Source organism: Setaria italica, chromosome VII, assembly GCF_000263155.2.
Source record: "Setaria italica strain Yugu1 chromosome VII, Setaria_italica_v2.0, whole genome shotgun sequence".
Classification (NCBI taxonomy): Eukaryota; Viridiplantae; Streptophyta; class Magnoliopsida; order Poales; family Poaceae; genus Setaria; species Setaria italica.
In genome coordinates, this window is record NC_028456.1 from 22856495 (window position 1) to 22878898 (window position 22404).

The 22404-nt window shown below is 42.7% G+C and overlaps 1 protein-coding gene and 1 pseudogene across 1 annotated transcript; one reads left to right on the forward strand and one right to left on the reverse strand.

Moving 5' to 3' along the window:
• The first annotated feature begins 5472 nt into the window (after positions 1-5472).
• On the forward strand, positions 5473-15657 carry LOC101778877 (annotated as a pseudogene).
• Positions 15658-16235: 578 nt separating this feature from the next.
• Positions 16236-21060, reverse strand: LOC101779286 (SUPPRESSOR OF GAMMA RESPONSE 1). Its single transcript, XM_012847639.3, has 6 exons — positions 20964-21060; positions 18580-18718; positions 17847-18033; positions 17239-17738; positions 16741-17010; positions 16236-16631 (listed from the first exon to the last, which is right to left on the reverse strand). The coding sequence occupies exons 1-6, from the start codon at positions 20969-20971 to the stop codon at positions 16575-16577; spliced, it is 1161 nt and encodes a 386-aa protein (XP_012703093.2). The 5' UTR covers positions 20972-21060; the 3' UTR covers positions 16236-16574.
• Between the last annotated feature and the right edge of the window lie 1344 nt (positions 21061-22404).

The following is a 22404-nucleotide window of genomic DNA, read 5'->3' on the forward strand; positions in this document are numbered from 1 at the left end:
TGTGAGTATGTGACTATGAGGTAACATTTAAATAAGCTCATTTGTAATATAACCAGACAAAAAGGTCCAGCCTTCACTTACTATTGTTTGAAGGCTTCAAAATATCAAGGATGCCTTTTCCCTTTTCATCCTTATACGTTACAGGACTTCAGATCAACCAATAAAAGATGAACTGGCCTAAGGCTACAACTCTATTAAGGGCCGCTGTTGGCACGAAATGGCATCTTCACTTGGCCCTTATTGACAATGCTGTGAATCTTCAAATGGACAATTTGTGCTTTTGTCAGGAAATGCTATGGCATTGCAGAATGCTATTGCACAAAAGCGCAGGTTAGAGCAAGCAAGCCTTTGGTGCGCTTTGAATAGACAGGCTTATGCATTCCTAGCAAGCTCAAGCTTCTGCAGCATCTGCTGCAGCCGTTCGCTCATCTTCAGTGGTAAGTCCCTCAATTAGCGAGATGTACGTGCTGTCATCAGGGGTGATGCCCTTCTCCACCATCTCTTTCATCAGGTTCTCGGCATCATCTCCCTGGCCATTCTTGCACAGCCCCTGTATCAGGGCATTGTATGTCAAAAGTGTTGGGTTGAACCCCTTGTTCATCATCTCATCCCTGACCCTCAAAGCATCCTTAATGTCACCCTTCATGCTGTAGCCGCTGATCAGTGTGTTGTAACTGACGAGGTCTGGCTGGATACCCTCCTTTGTCATCTTATCAATGATCCCGCGCGCTTCATCAAGACGGCCCAGCAAGCACAACCCCCTCATCAGCGTGTTGTATGTGATATCATCTGGGGCAATCCTCTTCTTCTCCATCTCTGCCATGATCTCAAATGCCCTGTCCATATCTCCACCTGTACAGTGGCTATTGATCAGAGCATTGTACATGACAACGTCAGGTCTGATGCCCTTCTTTACAGCCTCGCTAAACAACCTATCTGCCTCCTGAACTTGCCCTTTCCTGGACAATGCATATATCAATGACGTGTAGGTCACCGCGGTCGCACGCACCCCTTTCCGAGACATCCCTTCAAAGACCTCCAATGCTTTCCTGTCATTACCTTCTTTGCAATACCCATTGATTAATATATTATAGGTGAACACATCTGGGGAAAGACCATTCCTCTCCATCTCCTCAAGCACTGTATAAGCATCTGATGCACGTCCAACCATGAACAACGCGTGCACAAGTAAATTGTACGTTGCAACTGTCATTGTAACCCCCCTCTCTACCATATCCTCCCTGTATTGCAGCGCGACATCCAGTTTTCCCCTGTCACAGTAGGCTCCGATCAATGCATTGTACATCACCGCAGTTGGCTCCACTTTTCCCTCGGCCAGCATTTCGTCGAACACCTTGGCTGCGTCCTCAATACGGCCGATCTTGCACCACCCGGAGATCACCGTGGCGTAGGTGTACTTGTCGGGAGCGATGCCGCCGCGTTCCCGCATCTCGCGCATGACCTCCAGCGCCGCCTGGACGCGGCCGCGCGCGCAGAACCCGGCGATGACGGTGTTGTAGGTGACGGCGTTGGGGCGGGACATCTGGCGGAGCAGCTCGAGCGCGCGGACGGGCTTCCCCGTGGCGCAGAGGTGGCGGAGCATGATGTTGAAGGTGGTGGTGCAGAGCGGGAGGCGGAGGCGGTAGATGTCGGCGAAGAGCGCGAAGGCCGGGGCGGAGGGGAGGGAGGAGAGCAGCGGGTGGAGCGAGGCCACGGGGATGGGGACGGAGAGCGACTTGAGGCGTCCGTAGAGGCGGATGGAGGTGGCGTGGGGGCGCGCGGCGGCGGAGGCGGCGAGGAGGAGGTGCGGCAGCGACGGGGACGCGGCGAGGTGCGGCAGCACGGCGAGCGGGCAGAGAGCCCGGTCCGCGGACAGCGCGGACTTGAAGAGCGCGAGCGCCGCGGCCGGCGTCGGCGCCGCGCGGGCGGCAGCCGCCACGGCGGAGGGGGAGGTGGGCGGCGCCATGGAGGTGCAGGGCTGGAGCCTGGAGGGTGGTCGCACTCGCAGGTATAGTCCGCGCGCCGTGTTTAGTCAAGGCAGCCGGGACGACGCCGCGCCCGCCGGACTCGCTTGCAAAGCAGCTCGCTCGCTACTTTTGACGATGAGTCGATGCCTGGTGCATGTTCATGGGCCGGGCCGGCAAAGTACTGTTTCTGGCTCATTTTGCTATTATATTTATATAAACCAAACAGAAATGCACCGGCAAACTTTTCTGATTTTTGGCTTTCTTGTGAACAACCTCAGTCCATGCGCTGGCACATTTTTCTTCCAAACTTTGTGATCACAAATGCACTTTGCACCACCATCACACCACAAATGAAAGAATATCGCAAAGATCATCTTTTAAAGTCACCAAGAAACTAAAAATTTGAGCACAGACTTGCGAACATGAAATCTAGGACCAGATCCACCCAAACAAGATTTAAGTGCCAGACTAACAGGGTTATTCGTGAGGCAAAAACTAAACCGACTGAAGGACTCAACGAGGAAAAGACATCCATGTAGAGAGAGGAAAGTTTAATGTCATAATAAGTCTATTGAAACTGACAATGTTCTGTAACTTATAAGTTCTTTGCTGAGCATATCAGCGAACAACAAACTGAAAATGATAAAAATAGTCAATAGGTGACAGATTATATGAGACATAACAGAAACCTAGTGACCCTCCAAACTCGTCTGCAGATGGAATATGACACTAAATGCCAGCTCTTGACTTGCACCGCCTTCAACATTCCTGAACTGGTACCCACTCTGCGACCAGTTGCATTTAGGTGACCCACTTTTGCAGTTCCAGGTAAGCAGTATTTCCCTATGCAGCTTATCCTACTTGAAGTTGCACTTTTAGCAAACCGGGATAAGCTACTAATCATTTTCAACACTGGAAAATGATCACCATAGCTTGACCACAGCTTCTTTGGTTCCTTGACATCTTCCTCCTCTATATAACGATGATGCTCTTCCTCTAGATCTTTCTCATGTTGATGCTCTTCCTCTATCATTCCTGAACTGGTACCCATTCGGGATAAGCTACCAATCATTTTCAACACTGGAAAATGATGGCTATAGCTTAAGATCAGAAGCTTTTGTTTTTTGACATCTTCCTCTTCCTCATGATGTTGATCTTCCTCCTGCTCTTTCTCATGTTGATGCTCTTCCTCCAGCTCTTCCTCAAACTCTTCATCTTGCTCTCCTTCCTCATACTCTTCATCGTCCTCTTCTTTGGACACCCAATCCTTGTCGTTTGGATAAGGTGGACTCGAAACAGGTGGCTCGAGCGTGTCATATTTGAATTCACCATAGTTGTAAACTATCTTCAGGGGGATTCTGATGGTTCTCAATTCATGCACTGACTTGATATTAACACCATCACGGTTCTAAATTTCCAGGACTGGCTGTCTTTTGATTATGAAGTTCAGACATCTTAGGTATTCTCTTGAGTAATACCCATATCTTTTGGCCTTCAATGCCAGAACCTCTCCTAGTGTGAACACTCGCAAATGATTGTCAAAAGGCTTCAATATCTTTTTGAAAATGCACTCAATTTGTATCCCTTCTGATATATTAACCGCAAACAAAATAATTGCCTTCTTAACTTCATCAGATGCACTATTGCACTTATGCAAAACATCAAACTTCTCCATCATCAGAAGTGGTTCGAGTCTCACATCACTGATTACACCACCTGAAACTAGATCATTGTAGTTCACTCCTATTTTCAGAATTGTACATGCTGGGTCAAGTATAAACCTCTTGTCTTTATCTTTATTCATCTCAAATATTATTAGTACATTTGTCATTTTCCCAGCCTATTAAGTACAAGTTTGACCCATAAATATAGAACGTTATTACTACGTTTCTAATAGACTTATTATAACATTAAATCTTGTTTGGGTGAAGCGGGTCACAAATGCACTTTGCACCACCATCACACCACAAATGAAAAAAAGATCGCAAAGATCTGCACGAAAAATTTCTTTTTCTTTTTCAATAAATTCACGCTAGCTGTGCTATGGAATGACCTTTTAGCACATGTTACGTGGAGAGAAGTAAGATAAAAAGTGGCTGAAACAAATAGCCAATGATTGAGTAACATGCATGAAATATAATTATAAGAACGAGAACCAACTAATGTCTCACTTGGAGAAAACATAACAGAAGGTTGGCTAAGAGCCCATTAGCCTTGCTACTCCTAACATGGCAACATTTTATAAGCATTTTTCTAATCTTTTTTGTAGAAGTTTGTCAAATTTACAAGGAAACATTGCAGAGTATTTGACTAAGACTTTGTCCATGCTCTTTTTCTGAGCAGTGAAAGGCTCTACACATTTGTACAACTTTCACTAATCATTAGTACAGAAACATCATGACCCAAGCACTACTAGAATTTGTTACCGACCTTCCTCAGCTTATGCTCAGGAGGCTGAATGCACAACAGTTCTTTGTTATAAGCCCATCGAGTAGACTGATGCTCATTATCTTGTTGAATTCTTGCCACCTGTAAATCGGCAAACCAACACCTTCACGGTCATAAAATATCTATTGTGTACAATGTAAACAAAAATTCAACAAGATTTTTCTCTTTTTTACATTTGGTAATTTACTAGGGATGAAATGTAGGAATTCACTAGATAGTAATTTAATTTACTATATATTGCAGCATTCCTATGGCACAAGCATCACAAAAATTAATCTTTATTTGTTTCAAATGAAAAAAAATCAAACTAGTTCAAACTTACTATTGTGCCACAATCCTTCTTACAATGCATTTGATAACACTCGAAGTTGTTACTAGGCATCCTTTCATTACATCTGCTTTCTGCGTGTACAAATATAATCATATGTTGCAACGCAGGAACACTCAAAAGGGGTAGATGTAAATCATTGAATGGCGTATCATGTCATATTCTCAAATTCCCAACACAGTTTTCAAAATAAATGTAACACCCAAAATTCCATAAAAAAACAATGTAAGCAACGTGTGTGGTCTAGATTTTTTTTCGAAGGACTTAATAAATTTCTTTAATTAAATCTCAGCCTTTAACAATTTAAACAGCATTTGAAATAATTTTAGAATCGACGAGTGTCTGCTAGTGCTTTTCGTTTGCATTGGTTTTGTTTGAGTGTTTGCAAAACTTAAATCAAAATCTTCCTCAAACTCTCTTTTTCCTCCCTCCCTAACCCAACCTATCCCGACCTTTCCTTTTTCTTTTCTTCGGCCCAACAGACAGCAGGCCGCTGGCCTTTTTCCTTCGCCGGCCCAGCCCACCTCCCCTCTCCTCTCTCTTCCTCACCGACAGGTAGGCCCCACCTGTCAGGGACTTCTCCCACCTCCGGCCGGCACCGCCGCACCCGCGCCCGAGCGCCGCTCGGTCTCCCGCGTCCCTTCGCCTCCCACGTCGCTCGCCCCCTAAAGCTGCCCGCGTCCGCTCGCCACCGGGCCGCCGCCCCCTTCGCTTCCTTTCCCCACCAAAATGGCCGCCCCACCACCGGCCGCCATTTATGGCGCCGCCGTCCCTCCCACCGGTGCCGTCTCCGCTTCCCCCCTCACTCCTATAAAGATCCCCCACCTCCAACCGGCACCCCTCCACCCCTTTTTCCGCCGCCGATCCCCACTGGAGCTGCCGCCCGCACCTAGCGCCGCCGCCGATAAGCACCTCCTCGAGTTCCCCTCGCCCTCCTCCGCTGCCTGCGCCACCTGCCCGGGCTCCCGCCGCGCCGGAGCGCTGGCGAGCTTCGCCGCCAGAGCCGGCCGGCCAGAGCTATGGTGTGAAGAAGAAGCCCGCCTTCCTTCAGTTTAGCCCTGGGAAATCTTGTAATTCTATATCTGTTCTTTGTGTCTTGCAATTTCACAGAAAACCCCCTAGGTAGATTAGATATTCCAATCTAACCAGAGCCATGCATTTATACAGATCTAACCCTGCTCTTTTTCATATTTCTATAACACTATTCGCTGTGTCTTGTCAATCTTCCTTGCTAGCCCCTGTAACTATGGTTAATTTTGTTTAGGTCCTCACAACCTTGTTTACCTCGTACCTTCTTCGTTTTAACTATGTTTTTAGCGATTCTCGCATTCACGCGATCGTCTCTGCAAGAACATTAGTTCTAGGAGTTTGTTTTAAGTCTTCAAAATTGTTTGGTGTATTATTTCTTATTTATTGTTTGTTTTGCTTGTGTGATCGTGTGGACAACATGTCATTTGAGGATGGCTAGGAGCAACAATTAGAAGAAGATTTTCCGCAGTTTGTCGAGGAGCAAGTGGTTTCCCCTTCATATTCTTTTTCTTCCTAGTAATAGCATATTAATTCATTTTACTATTTCCTATATTGCATAATTTGACGGGATACCTATTAAAGACCCACCTAGTCTTTTTCCCCAACCCTTGAACACCAGATTTAAATCTTGTTGGGTAGAAATGCTTAGCTGCTTACTATGGGATGGTAACATTATAATTTTGAGAATATTAATCATGACTTTATTGTTGTTATACCTGGATAATTATAAGATTATTTATTTTAGTTGGAACATGGAGAACTACCAAGAAATCAGTACAACCACAACATCATATGGCTTTGATCTTAGCCAATTAATTAGACATGTGGTTGACTAGTGGCCTTACCGAAAGGGCAAGGAGGGGGAAGGTGTTGGGTATAGCCCGATCCTCTTGAAGTAGCAGCCTTGGCTAAGGTGCTGACTCATTAGGGAGGGTTATGGTCCTCATTGCTACTGAAACTCTAGAGGGCTACTAGTTATCAATGTGTCTTTGTAAAGGCTTTGTAGTGGAGCCCCAGCCACTCACCAAAGGAAGCGTTTAAAGGCTTTGCAAACCTGGGTGACATGGGGAACACGAGTTGTGGGTAAAGTGTACAACCTCTGCAGAGTGTAAACTGGTATATCAGCCATGCTCACGGTTATGAGCGGCTTGGACCCTCACATGATAATTGAACTTAAAGATGAAAATAAATCTTGGTTCCTTTGTTGTTGGGATAATGTTGATTCTTTATACTTAATTGGGTTGGTATAAACTTACACCTAGTAAATAGGTGCTTGCTAATAAAATGTGACCAATTAAAAATGCTAACCACTGAAAGCCTATCAACCTCTCCTTGTTAGCCTTGCATATTTCCCCCACACCAACCATAAGTGTACTCGCACTTGCCCAATGTTGCTCAGAAGCTTTTGACAACGAGGAGTACTTCAACAACTTCGAGGAGTTCTAGACGTGTGTTCACTAGTCAAGTGCCTGTGGGAGAAGCTGTTCGTGTTAAGTTAACGGTGAAATGATTAAAGACCTTCGTATCTATTTTTCGGAGTGTAATAAAGTTAACTATTGTTTTATTTACGTTTTGAACACTATCTTTGATGTATTCACTTATGAAGTCAACATATGTGTGAGAACGGATCCTAGCACATATATGCTATGCATTCGATTTTATCCTAAAATCAGGTGTGACAATAAAATAACTAGACTTGGTAATTTTACAAACTTTCTCATCGCGGTTTTAATGGTTGTATACGGTGAAGAGACTGGCCAATTTGAATTGGATGTTTGTTTGGCACACTACAGTTTTGTTGATAAATCATGCAACAGACAGTTGACTTCGTCTGAATCTGCGGAATTCTTCCCAAGTATACATGAGTAACAGGATCAAGTTTATTGTTTCTTTTTTATCAGTTAGATCTGAATAACAGGTTTGCATGAGTAATTGTCACCATAAATGTTACCTGTCTCTATCTCGCTAGCCAGCTCATCCAGAGTTTCAGTCAGTTGATCATGCAAAGTCTTCAATGAAAAGATCTTTGAATCTAGTATCTGCCAGCACTCTGAAATTTCGATCTGCTTCTTCTTAACCTTTGCAATATCATTCACTGTTTGTTGAAGTTTTCCTTCTAAAAGGCTCATCGGTTCTCTTGCTATTCTCTATCTTGTATGCTGAATTTACATACAGTCATGTGTGTCAGTAATAAGAAATCATGACAAAAAAATATTGTTGTAGAAAAAATGACACAAGGCGGTGAATGCATTTCGTACTTGAGCAAGTTTACACTATAAACATAACAGGTCTGGAAAATTTGCAACGTTAAAGGTGGCTCCAGTAATGGTACTACTATGCAATTCTGAACTTGACAGAACATTTGCAAAGAGGTTTATTGATGTAGCAAAGAAGTTCCTCCTAAGGATCAATGTCTCGTGTTAAACTTAAGTTTAAGGACTAGCCCTCTGGATGATCATACAGAACAAAATCCAGTGACAAATGGAAGGTGGAATGTTGTCCAATCTCCCATGTTCCAGGTAAACTACTGGGGGAACATTCCAGATTTTGCAAACACCATTCAATTCCAATGATTCATAGGTAAAATTATTCGATGCTGCTACATGTAAACTTTCGGGAAATAAACCGGAAAGGGAAACACTGCAAAGATAAAATAATAAATCTGTAGACATGCAACCTTAGAATACAACAAAAACAACAACAAAGCCTTTTGGCCCCAGGGAAGTTGATAAAATTTTATGCTATTTCTTACCCATTGGCATGATTAAATTCAGTAATGCAAACCTCCAAGTTAGTTTAACAAGAAATGTACCGCACTACATCAATTCATCTATTTTACTTTACCTGAATCTGAATTATGTAGCACATAAAACATTAAAGAATAATGTAACAAGACTAAACTAGAGGAGTATTGGTGTGTCCTGCTACCAGGGATGATAAAACTGGCACATCCCATAATATACATCTTTGCAATTTTGACATGGATAAAATGATAGAAATTTTTTCAGCTATTAGCACTATCCAAAAAGACACTGCTTCTAAACCATGCAGAAACTAAAATGGTGATGGGAGGATTAGAAATTTTGAACAAACTTTCAGGGACAACTTCAATTCATGCTACTTCTGATTTCTGTAAAATTCCCCACACGGCACAAAGAACATTGCAAAATGTTGAGGAATATACCGCTGTTTGTAGATTAGCTGTCACTAAAGCCCACTCCTTGACCATTTTTTTAGCAACCAAACAAAAATCCAAGGGAAATTAGTAATAACTCATAAATTAATGCAGCCTTATCCAACCAAAAGTTTATCATGTCATTTTGGATATAAAATAAGTAGGACTCGGAAATTTTATGGACATCCTCATCACATTCTATTTTTCTAACAACTTGCCCATTCCCAGCTACTTTGTTCTTGTACTTCTGATGCAATTTAAACATATGACCAATCTAACTTGTACCTTGTTCCTCAGTTGGACAAGAGAGACAGCTTTTGTCACATTATTTCAGAAGTATTTAGTGGATTGCGGAGTGCTATATCTGTTAACATACATACCAATGTACATAGAAGTACAAAACATATGTGCAGCTTATGGTGTTGGGTTACTAAGTTGTTGATTCTAAAAGAAACTGCATGAACTTGTACTGGTTATGGAATTTGCAGAGACTAACAAACCTGACATGTCATTTTCTTCTTCAGACTCTACTCTTGTTGATAAATCATGCAACAGGCAGTTGAATTCATCCAGAGCTTTGGAATTATTTCCAAGCATCTCCTCGAGAAACTTCTTATCTTCCTCAGCTGTAATTGAATTTTTTTCACCAGTCAGATATGAACAACAAAGCGTGCAAAGTATATGTCAGCATAACTATTACCTTGTTCTGTCTGATTAGTTAGCTGATGCAGAGTTTTCACACAAGGTCTTTATTGAGGCCGAATCTAATCCCTGATCAATCTTCAAGTCTTCATTCTGCTCCACTTTAAGCTTTGCATGTTTAGTCACAGCTTGTTGAATTTTTTCCTCTAAAAGTTGTACCTCTTCTTTTGCTCTTCTTAGTTTTATATGCTGAATTATATAAAAAAATATGTATCAGCAATATGAGATCCTGATAAATACCAAAATAGTATGTTGGTGTAGAAAACCAATCACATGCTGATAAACTCATTTAGTACTTGGGTCAATTTACCCTATATCCATAACGGTAATGGAACATTTGCACCATTGAAGGTAACTGCAGTAATGGTATATACTGTGGCACTCTAAATTTAACACAGAATAGATATCTAATAGGCAATGCCACATGTTTAATTGAATCGAGGACCAACCCACTAGATAAACATGCATAACGAAGCACATTGACAAATGGGAAGATAAATTATCCCAATTTTGCAAGTGAGAAGTGTTCAGAGCTCTCTCATAGTAAAAGTGTGAATTCAAAGGGTACATTTTTCTCTCAAACACTCATGCATATCCTGAAAAAAACATAGCATTCAGTTCCAACATGCCATAGGTCAAATCATTTGACATAGATGCACATATGTCTAAACTTGTGAGTGCAAAGAGAGGAAGTTATCACGAGCTCTAGACTAGTTATACAAAGTGCACTCTTAGACCAATATAAGGATTTGATGCTTGTGAGTTTCCTAGTGGTTGAACTTTTTCATTCTTTCATGATGTCCCTTAGCATGATTGCATAGTTAAATAATCCAAGCCTAAGGTAGTTTAAGGAGAAGTACACTGCACTACTGCAATTCATCTGTTTTACCTAGAGCTGAATTCTGTAGCCCGCAAAACATGACATAATACCATAATAAAACTAAACTTGAAGAGTATCTATGTGTCCTAAAAGGACACCAGGCTACCACCAGGGATGATATATACAAGTGGCACATCCCCATAACATACAGTTTTGCAGTTCTAACACTCACCAACCAGTAGACAACATTGCAGTTTGTAGTACCATCCACACACACCAAATTGAACCCATGCAAAAATAAAATAGTGATAGAACAACCAGGATAAATTTCATGGATAACTTCAATTTGTGCTATTGAAACATACATGATATATTGGTTCAATAAAACAGCACCACAAGGTAAAAACATAGCAAAATGTTGAGAAATCGTACCACCGTTGCAAGATTTGCTTCCACTAAGCCATGCTCACTGACCAATTTCTCTGCGACCAAACAAAAATATGGAGGGAAATCCGCAATAACTCATAAACTGAGGGAACCTTCTCAAACCAAACTGGTGGCAGAAACGAAATCAGAACCTGCTGAGATCTTAAGATGTGAGAAGCTCCCATACGAACTACCTCCAGGATTCGAGGAGGGCTTGGGGTTCTAGTGATGATGGAGAATATACGGTTGATATACTTCCAGAAAGTAAACACCGTGATGGTTCTATATATAGGTGCATGGATACATTGTGGAAAGAAGAGTACCGTATTGTGGACCGTAATGAGAGTAAGTGAAAAAGATCTCTTTTCCTACTCCCTCTGTCCCAAATTACTATTCGTTTTGGCTTTTTTAGATACATAACTTCTGGGACGGATAATCTGCCAAGATGAATAGTAATTTAGGATGGAGGGACTATTTTTTATTTGTTTCCTTAGACATTGCATATCTCCTTCCATATTCTACATCTGTACACATTTTTATGGTTTTCCCAAAGATCATGGTATATAAGGAGCCATGCAGCATTGCCGGCCATGTGCAAACCTTCCTCTCCTTAAACTCTTTCAGTTATGAGATAATCGCACAAGAGGTCCTGAAACTTGGACGATAATTAGCACTTCCACCCAAACCCTGCACTTTACTTTTGCAGCCCTTCAACTTGGCACCGTTTGCACTCACCAATGCATTAGAGTCAGGGTGGGTCCAGGATTTTGACCATGGGTATTCAAAATTTCAAATGGCAAAAAAAATGATAGCGTAAATTATAGATTAGACAAATTAACAATCTCTGGCTTAGCTTATCTCTTCTTTGCAGCAGCTCTTTGCAAGAAAGACCTCAAATCAACAGTAGCTAGCACTGCCACTCTTCTTCCTCTTCATGCTTTTCGGTTGAATGTGAGAAGGATAGATTGGAAACACTGTATTGTGGTGCTATTTTTGATTTTTTTTTGTATATATACATGTTATATACCATGTTTGTAAAACTTTTTACCAAAAATAATGGGTATTCAACTGAATACCCTTGAATCACTGTAGGCCCACCCCTGATTAGAGTTTTGATGACATGGTCTAGGGCCTTACTCCATGCTATGTAATTGCATAAATGCCCAAATGCCTATGCGAAGTTTAATGAAGTAATGCTTTCTCGCTGAAATTTGCTTCCATGTGAAACCCTGCAGCAACACTGTGACCATGACACAGCCTTTGAGCGTGTATTTGAACGATAGAATAATCAGGAAAATGACAGATATAATTGCAAATGACAATCTAAAAATGGGCAATCACGCTGCTGTAGTTACCATTAGGTTTTAAACTCTCCATATGTGCAGCCACAATCTGCCAATAGTACAAGATTTCAAGTCTGCAGGCAGCAAGACACTAGCAATAATACAAGTCCTCAGGTGGGTTGCCACTTTCCAAAATGTCCCTGTTTAGCATGAGGATTGGGTTGCCACTTTCCAAAATGTATACCACTTCCCAAAACGGGCACCATTTAGCTAGAAATATTCAAAGTGTTTCTTTTGTCTGCTTTTCAAGAGTATTTCCTGCAGAAAAAAAGACATTGCCTCACTGATTGATATATTGGCTTCTTGGTTGCTGTTATCTTCTTTATTGAACCCATCACCCTAACCCTCTTCAGTGCTCAGTTAGCCTCCTTGGTTGTTGTTGTTTGTGGAACATTTCTGACCTCATGCTGGATATGAAAGTGGGATGTGGAAGAGATGTTTTGCTGTTGCTCTGAGTAATTGTTTGGTTTTGAGTGATGAATGCACACATAGGACACCTAGCTGTGACAATGGAAAAAAATAACCTTTAAAGGTGAAGTTATGTAGTCTAAAAGGCTCGTAAAGGAAAGGGTATACCTGGTTTGCTGTAAAAGTAGCCTGCTTGTGAGTTATTACTGATTCCTCCTATCCCTGTTAGTCCAAGCATCTTTGTAGCTTTTCTCTTCGACTCTGTAGGGTTAATACCAGCTTTTCTTAACTTACATCTCTTGTGGTTCAGTTCGTTGCTATAACTGCAGTATATTATGACTCCATGATTATATGTTTGTTTCTCCCTGGCACCTCATGCTTTTGTTTTTTTTCCTTGACTTTCTAACCCTACCTGACTTCTTGTCATGCAAAGGTGGGTTTAGAGGAGGCTAGTTAGTAGCTTTATCTCATTCACCAGAATCCCTTAAGCGGAATAATCTTATTGCCATATGCTTGTAGGTGAGATACTAGGAGTCTTATCCCATTTGAAGGAGAGAGGTTATTCTTGTCCCTCCTTTTCTGCAGTGATACTAAAGATTACTGACTTGTAGCATCAATGGACTAGAAATCATCCCAGTCAACTCCTAGCACATCAATCTCATCTAAATAGATGACACATGTTGTATCCTTTGGGACAAAATAGGCCAAACAGTTGATATCCCCTATAATCCTCATTAGCCCCATGCTCAATACTTTCCCTGGAAGCAACCAATAAGCTTTTCAAGGCAATGGCTTCTTTGGGTGTTCTAAAGAACTCTTGAGGTAGAACAGTTCCTAGTAAAAAGAACATAGGTTGTTTCTACATAGTAGATGAAAATGTAAATTTTCCAATAGTAATCCTCAAATAGCATATTTACTTGTCGAATGTCAATTATTTTTTACTGCATTAATTTCCAACAAACTTATAGTATACTTTTTATGAAGCTCGGTTGGAGGCAATGACATTATCAGATTCCGCAGATTGCATCATTCACAATGGAACTTGCATGCAACATTATCTGGGTTGCATGTTGCAAATTTTCTCATTAGAGTTGGCTAAAATTCCTATGGATGGTGGCTCAGTAGAGTTGTATGGATACATAGCAATGCGGGATGAGCTGGACCCGTTGCTCAATTATGTCATCAATTTTAGCAGGGATGAACCCATCGTTGTCGAGTAGGTGCGTATGATCACATCCATATTTATCTGCAATTGTTTCAGGGAATAAGTCTATCTAACCACCCATCCACCCATGGTTTTGAGATTTGTCCACTTATACCAGTATAAAACCACCTCGGAGCAGTTTTGGAGGTGGTTTCACACACGTGGTCTGTTATGCACACGCTACCACGTGGGCAAAACCACTACCCAAACCCATCCACTGAGAATCATTTAGACTATAGATTTAGATGGTATGGAATTGTTTCGGGAGGCAACTACCCAATGTTGTACTTAAGTGCATTAGGTAGAGGAACCTTCATAGTTGATACTATCAAGGGAGTAGACTTATTCCTTATTTAAATTGCATTGTTCATTTCATAATGCAAGGGTAAACTTATCGCATGCATAGATAGAACATATGAGATTGGATCATTACATACTCTCAATGGTAGGGATTGGGTAACTCAAAAAATTTTGGGTCGGATTTCCCATGTTTTTTGAATTTCAGGTTTTGAAAACTGTTACCTGAGATTTGCCTGAATTAATGAAAACCTGATATTTTTAGGTACCCAAAAATTTGGGTTTGGGTAACCCCGAACTACCTGATTTCAATCAACATGCAGCCAGCACAGCCAAAATAATTAGTGATATAGTAGCATTTTGCATGAATGAACAAGAAATTTTCAAACAGATTAAAACCCCAAATTTCCAATCAATTAGCCGAAGCTGTACCACAACAAGCTTAAATAACAAAGGAAGTGAGACTTCATCCATGAATCGAACAAGCCAGCAAGGCGTGCAGCATTTGAGATGAGCAGAGCATTGAAATTAAAAATGTTTCAGATTGTAATAAGGAGCCTGCTTGATTGCTGGTTGTTGCTGATGTTTCGGACTCTTGGTTGCTGCTTTGTAAACTACAAAAATTGATTTTCTTTTGTTTATAGGCATTATGCATAGCATTAATTATTCCATCACCACTGAAGTCATTTTTGTCTCTTTTTTCATTTCACACAGGCTCATGTAAATATTTGGGATTTGAAACAAAATCAAATGAGTAATGGGGTTGATTTCCCCATCTAACGATTATGCACTTTGTAACCATTTTTTTTATATGTGACAAAGATCTTGGTTATCAGCTGTAAATATTCCTTTAAATAAATTCGGTTACAAGTGAAACATCGTAAGGGAAGCATTTAGCTTTAGATATTTCTTCCTTTAATATGAAGAGCTGCTGAATAATATTTTTTTGCAGGGTTCTCTTATCAACATGGCTGGCCCTAAGCGAGGGATAGATATGATGGACTATGCTCTAATTGTATATGACATGAGGATCAAGTCTGGCGAGCAAGAAAAGGATGACCTACAGCTGATCGATGGTGCATCAATAATAGGCCCTGCGGGCTTATGGTGTTCATCCAGAGTTCGCATCACTGGTGGTTGTGGTGCAATTGACCTAATATTGTCACGTCTTGAAAATGCAGCTGAGGCGACTGTAGAGGTCCTTATATCGGAAGTTCAAAGCAGTTTCAGTTTGTCTCTCGGTTGTTTAACCAGTGGGTTGAATAACGAAATCAGGCTCTTTGATGGTGCCATTGCTGAGTCATGTTGCTTAAAGAGGTCTGTGGTTGCTGTAGTGTTGGATTCTTTGATAGATTTGAAGTTCAAATTAGGCTCACTGTTATCCAGTTCAGACCTGCATTGCTGTTACTTCAAGTCGAAAACCCATGGGCATGATACTCAGGAAATAAAGACTGATTTTGCGTTAATCTCAGTGAAGGTGACTTGGTCGACTTTGCCTGGTGCAGTATAGGCTGATTGACTTTTCTGTATCTGTAACGAATGGGCAGACTAGAGTCTAGAGTCGTTGACTTGGTCGACTTATGCAGTCTAAAGTCGTGGACTTGTGGCAGCAATCAAACATTTTAATGACTTCATAAACTTATGTGTGGCATACTTGTTTTGTTAACTACTTTGATAAGTCTGTTATTTCTGTTTACATATTCGGTTCAGCGGCCATGGGTATCACAGTCGTGCTGTGCAGTAGTTTCAGATTATGATGCTTGTTTCAGTGTAGTGCAGTGGTATTTACATACATTAATTTAGCTCTAGGGGTTAGGTTAAAAATATGGAGGAATTTCCCAAGCCATGCGTGCTTAGAGTGGCTTTTCTTGTGATCTTCGCTGGACAATAATAGGGAAAACGAGAGGAGGCTGTACATGACTCCAGTTTCTGCCAGAATGTTCGGTCTTCTCTCTCCGTTTTAGCTTTTGTATGTCTAGAATAGCCGCTTTTGTAGGTACACGTTGATATACTTATGTCTAGAATAGCTAAAATGATCTTTAAGTTGGGGGCAGCACCCAACTGCAACCTTGGACAAACAAATAAGAATTCACAAAGACATACTCGTATTCAAACGCCAAAGCATCGATCTCTGGCCCTGCTATTACTACACAACTCTCTGGACTACACACCAGCATCGCTACACTTGAGACGAGCATCACTGCAGCACAACACGGCTATGAAATACAGTTGAGCTTACGAACCTCTCTCGGTTCCACCACTACTACTGTACAAAATTTCCCACGAGATGCTGAATTTGTAGGCTTGCACACAGCAAAGTTGCACAACGAAGAAGCATCTCATGGGGTGAGGATTCAGACACTGGAAAGTCATATACAAAACTGGCTCTTTTCAGCAGCGCCACTGCTTCCAGCTCAAGTCTTCGTGTCAGTAGAAGCTGTCCAGCCAGCCCCGGAAGCTATCCTGTGAGCCCAACTGAATGTCCTGAAATATTACAAAACAAACCCATGAGCGTTTTACCTTGACAACAAGGTTGTGACCATGTCATTTTACTGCTTCAAGTGAACAAGCTAGAGGCACGAGACAGACTCACAGCTAAACTGATACAATCTGAAGGTGTCCCAAGGCATGGAAAAGTAGTGTCAAGCTCAGGCAACCCATGAAACGGGTCGGTGTTAGAACCGTCGACGGGTATAGGTGCTTCAGGTTCAGGGTCTGGATCCGTGGTATCCCTGGGCTGCCCTGGTTCATCCCAGGCAGGAAGATTCGCAACCACAACAGCTGGTGATAATTCAGCAGACCATGCAGAGCATTCGGCTGCTTCAACCTTCACCGGACAGACAGATGTGCTGCATTCTTCTTGCTGTCACAAATTCAGAAAGCAATATGAAAGAATATTCTTCAGCTAACCAAAAAGAAAATACAGTAACATGAACAGAGCTGTTCTGGGCATGATCCATATGACCATACGAACGAGCTATTTTGACATGAACGAAGCTGTTTTGAATAACACAGGACAAAATTTGGATTTTTATACCCAGCAGCAAGTTGAGAAATCATCAAATATGAGCATTGGATTTACGACATTTACCTGATCCACCTGATTGGGGGTATACTGATCGGTGTCGCATGGGCTGTTGTTCGGGAGACAGGACTGGGGAGGATGGATCATTGGGGTTCTAGGATCGATTTTTGCAGCAGATGGCTCAGATTCTAGTTCAACATCACCCATTTCAGACTTGTCATTTTTCTTTGATGGCAATTGGTAGAATACTTTAGAGATGACCAATTCGCCATCCGGTTCATCTTCATCTGCACCAAGATGATACTGATGCATCACCCAATTGTCTCTATCTATCTTGCTGCCACCTCTCCTAGAACCTCTATAAAGAACCAGGATCTTCTTCCAGCCTTTCTTGACACCATCCTCATCATATATGGCTCTGGATGCTCCAGTCTTGTGCCATCTAATGCGCTCATCAAAAACACTGTCATCATCTCCACTAATCTTGCGACGCTTGCGATGGCCACAGCCATATGCATTTGATACTCTATGGAAGAAATGAAGGCTGCTACCATCCATCTTTATATCTACCAGAATAATAGAAATGCATACGAGTTGAACAACTTAAGGCAACAACTACAAGACATGAGATAATTTATTAGGCATTGATCAATTCAAAAGTAAGAAGCGTGTACCAGGGAGATTTTTGGGATGTGTATAGCAAATTCCCTCCATCTCTTCTATAGTAGGTATAAATTCATCAATAAGTGCATGGGAAGTCGAATTTGGCAGGTTGGATTTTCCTTGTAAATGCTGAAGGAGTTCTAAATCTGACGGATCAAATTTGACACCAGCAGGAAGTGCCGGCCACACTAAAGAAACCTGAAAACCAAGATGCGAGGTTCCAAAGCAAAACAAAGACAATCAGAATGTGAAAAATTCCAGTCAATGTTAAGCTAAGGTTCGGCAGGTCATATGGCTTAGAAAGTGCAGGTGTGACAGTGAAGCAATGACTAATAACTTCTCTGAAAAAATGGGTCAGATTTAGTTTAGCTGTGGGCTGTGGTCATTAGGCTTGGAACAGAACAGCTTACTACAAGTCCTAGTTTTTTCAATCTATCCCCCAAAGAATACATTGTCAGCTCATCAAGATAAAGGTTCATATTAATCATCACAACTACAACGATGGGTATGATGAAACTAGAACATCCATGCCATTATGTGCGCAACAAGCATACAAACTAATCATTAAGTAAAAGAGCAAATTACCTACGAAAGGAAGTGTTCCTACAGTCCTACTTGTGTTGGATCAGAGTGCGTGTATGGAAGGACATTTTCGAAATTCAGTGAGAGGCTATCAAACGACTGCGCAATAAAATACACATAGCAGTCATAAACTCGTAACTACAAATAGTTAACTGAACTTACATCACTAGTGTCAATGCCACATTTGCAGTTGGGGCACTTGATATATGGTTCGGCAACCAATTCACCAAGTCGGAGGCTGATCAACTGAGTGGCGTTTCTTATTTTCTTAATGAGTCCCACCCCAGTCATAACCCACGAGCTGCAGAAAGGTACAACAAACACCCATTCATGTTAGATTAATGAAAGGATCTTTTGAACCTCGCAGACGATATATTTAAGCAAGGACTATTTGATGAGAAAGTGTAAGTACAGGTCGCAATGTGTAGCAGGCACATGATCAAACGAACATTGGACAATTAGGCAGTGGGCACAAGGAGATGATGCGGCGATCTCATCTCTCTACCCTAAACATGTGGTCTACAGGAGCACAACGTAAAGGCATAATTGGTAAAAATAAGAAGTCCACATTGGAGAATGAATCTATCTCAGTTTAAGAAGTAAACACTTCCAAGCACAGCACAAATCACTATTTTCAGTTCTTTTTTTCTGAATAGAAAATACTACTGATCTAAAGGACAAGCTATCTCTAACAATTTAATAAGCAGCATAGCTCAGAGACTAGGTTAAGCTGCAAATTAACAAAGTTCTGATAGTTTGTAAATGAATGTGTACAGCTAGGTTCACATCATAAGGCCAAGTAAGCTATTAATTCGACTACTTTACTCCAATAAAAATGGTAGGAATGCGATCATCAACCGTCTAATTTTGACCACGTTTTCTGATCTCAACATCTGATTTGACCAAGGGGAACCCATAATGGCCACGGACATGAGTGCCATGCTACCTTGGAGCTGCTGATTTCCCCAAATCATTTGCCACATTCTGTCCAATTATGATCAAGCAAGCAATGGCCAATATCACTAATAGTGCCTGCCAAAAAGGAAGAGACAAGCTGCACCATCTGTCTCTGCTCATTCCTCCACTTGAAGTGCAACTTTGTCAAGTGTGGTGCCCTGTCACACAAACACAACAGGAGGAGGCTAAACAGAGCACTCTGTCACCTGACCTTACTAATCCGGTATGCCCTTCAATTAGCAGTCACAAACTGACAACACTGAGAATCTGAGACAAGGCCACGACCATGAAGTAGTACTCTGTGTGTGCGCTCCGCGCACCACGCTCATCCAGCAAATCTCACCTGTGCTTTCCATTCACAAATCTCACACTTCCACATCACCTCTTACACACAGCTAACGACAATCCACACACACAAACCTGAAATCTCATCTGTGCTTTCCATTCACTAACGGAACCCAGTGTCAGACAAGCGGTTGCGAACCACCGGGCAGCACTGGCAGGATCGATCGGTCTCGGCGAAACAGAACCCTCCCCTGTTTCCTTCCAGCGGAAGATTCCTCTTCCTCGAGTTCTCCACAGAGTGCAAAACCCCTCCACCTTTTTCAGGGCACTTGAACGCTGGGAACTAATCGAGCCCAGCGTCAAGTAAGCAGGGGAGATCGGACGCCGCCGCAGGATGGATCATGGATCAGTCTGGTCGGCCAAACAGAGCCCTCCTCTGCTTTCTTCCAGCGGGAAGCTTCCTCTTGCACCTCAGCAGATCGCCCAACGGCCCGCCCCCCCCCCCCCCCCCCCCCCCCCCCCACACACACACACACACACACCAAAAAGAAAAAAGAAAAGAAGAAGAAGCAGAAATTTTCAGGGCACGAGCGAGAACTGTGAAATGGCACCACGACAATCCACACGCACAAATCCGAAATCTCATCTGTTCTTTCCATTCACAAACACCTCAGGATTAACGGAGACCAGTATCTGTTCCTTCCATTCACAAACATCTGCTCGGCTAAACAGAGCCCTCCTCTGCTTCCTTCCAGCGGAAGCTTCCTCTTGCACCTCAACAGATCGCAAAGAAAAAGCAGCCGTTTTTTTTCTGGGCACCACGGCGAGAGCTGTGAAATCGCACCACGGCTCAGCAGCTCGCGGGGGTGCTCCGATCCCTCCAATGGCCAATCTCCGGCACCCCTCCGCCGCTGCCTCTTGCATTCCTCCGCCGCCGGAACCATCTCGGCGCACGCGAGCTCAGGGGAGCCAGATCGACCGGCCCCTTCCACAACCCCACGTCAGAAATTCACAGCACCACACCGCAGAAATCCACTCCTCCTTGATCAATCCGAGGCCAAGAAAGGGGGGTGAAACGGCGAGGCCGCGTTCCAGCTACCCAAGCACGCACGCACCCAACGGCCAGTGGGGAGAGACCCCGCAAGCTGACCCCGGCTCCCGTTCCGCCGCGGAACACGAACACGAACACGAACCCGATCGAAGATTGAACGGAAGCAAATAAAGCGCGTAAAAAGAAACTTCTTTATACAAAAAAAAAATCGAAGCAAGACGGGGACCGACCCTCCAAGAACCGCTGCTCTTACCTTGCCATGGCCGGCTGCGGCGGCGAGGAGCAGCGTGAGACGGAGACGGGGCTGCTGCGGGAGCGGTGCGGGCATCCGAGGAGGGGAGGGGGGATGCAGGGGAGCGGAGGCGGAGCGCAACTTCTTGGGAAGTGAGGTGGTAAGTGGCCGGAGAGGCGATATATATAGCGGGAGGCGGGGTTGACACACACCAGGACCCCGCGTTTGTCAGGAGGCGCGCTCTCCTTTGGCCACCGCCACAAGCAAGCTGCGCCTCACGCCCTCACTCCCCATATGCGTCAGCGCCTCGCTTTGCACTGCTGGAGTGTAGTAGGGCCCGCGTAGCCATGTAGGCTTGGATGCCTTGCTGGATGTGAGCTGTGACTTGTGAGACAAGAAAAAAAGGGGGTGATTTCCTTGGAGAAGTAGCGGATGCTTACGGGAAAAACGAGTATGGAGAGAGAGAGAGGCGTTATCCTTTGTGAGTTGTGACAATTTACATGTGTTACATTGCCTAGATAATGGATATACCCTCTATGTTTAACTGTCTAGCATTTTTATTGGTGAAAAGTGAGCAGCATGTGTTGTCAATATAGTTTTTTAGGCATATATTTTAGTAATATAGTACAAATACATGTAATTCCGTATGCACGGTCTAAACGCTACACGAGATCTTACCAATTATTTAGAAAAAAAAAGATTGTGTCTCCATTGCAAATCTAAAAGGGGAAAAGGATGGACGCATCCATAGCAAATATGAGGAGAGATGCCAAAGAGGTGAGGGCCAGGAGGAGGAAATGGAATGTAATATAACTCATCGAAATGTTTACAATATGGAGAGAAGAAACTGTTGATACCGCTAAGGATAGGGTTCCAAGAGACGATGAGGAAAGAAGGGTCCACGATGAATCAGGCGCATTTGCCAGGAGCAATAATGGAAGGGTAAAAGTCTTATGGCCAACAGAAGCGAAGGGAATCTGATTGGGACACGATGTCTCCACCAAACAAGGGGAAGCGTGGAGCAATTATCTTAGGTAGTTTTAGGATAGAATTGTACTGATTCATGTCATAATCGACTAGAACTTTAGCTTGCTCTAGGTATAAATATAAATCCATGAGCTTTGTATCAGAATAATCATCAATTCAATCAATACAACCTTTACTTTTTCTAGTGACCAGCCGCCAAATCCTAGAAGTAAGAGTAGAGTAGAGTCGGCGAGTTTCTTCCAGTGAGCAGGGATGCATCGGCTTCGATCTCCGGCGAGCTTGTAAGTATCGTCACCTCGGTCATTACGTTATCTGTATTAGAACTTTTTAGGCTTTGTCCAATATTCTAATCTTTTAGCGTAAGGCTAGTTATTGAGTCGCTTAGATTCAAATAGGATTGCATCATTTCGATCTCCTACTTGTCTTTGAGTGCTCACATTTATCAAGTTTGTTTGGTTTAACTGAGTTGAACCGC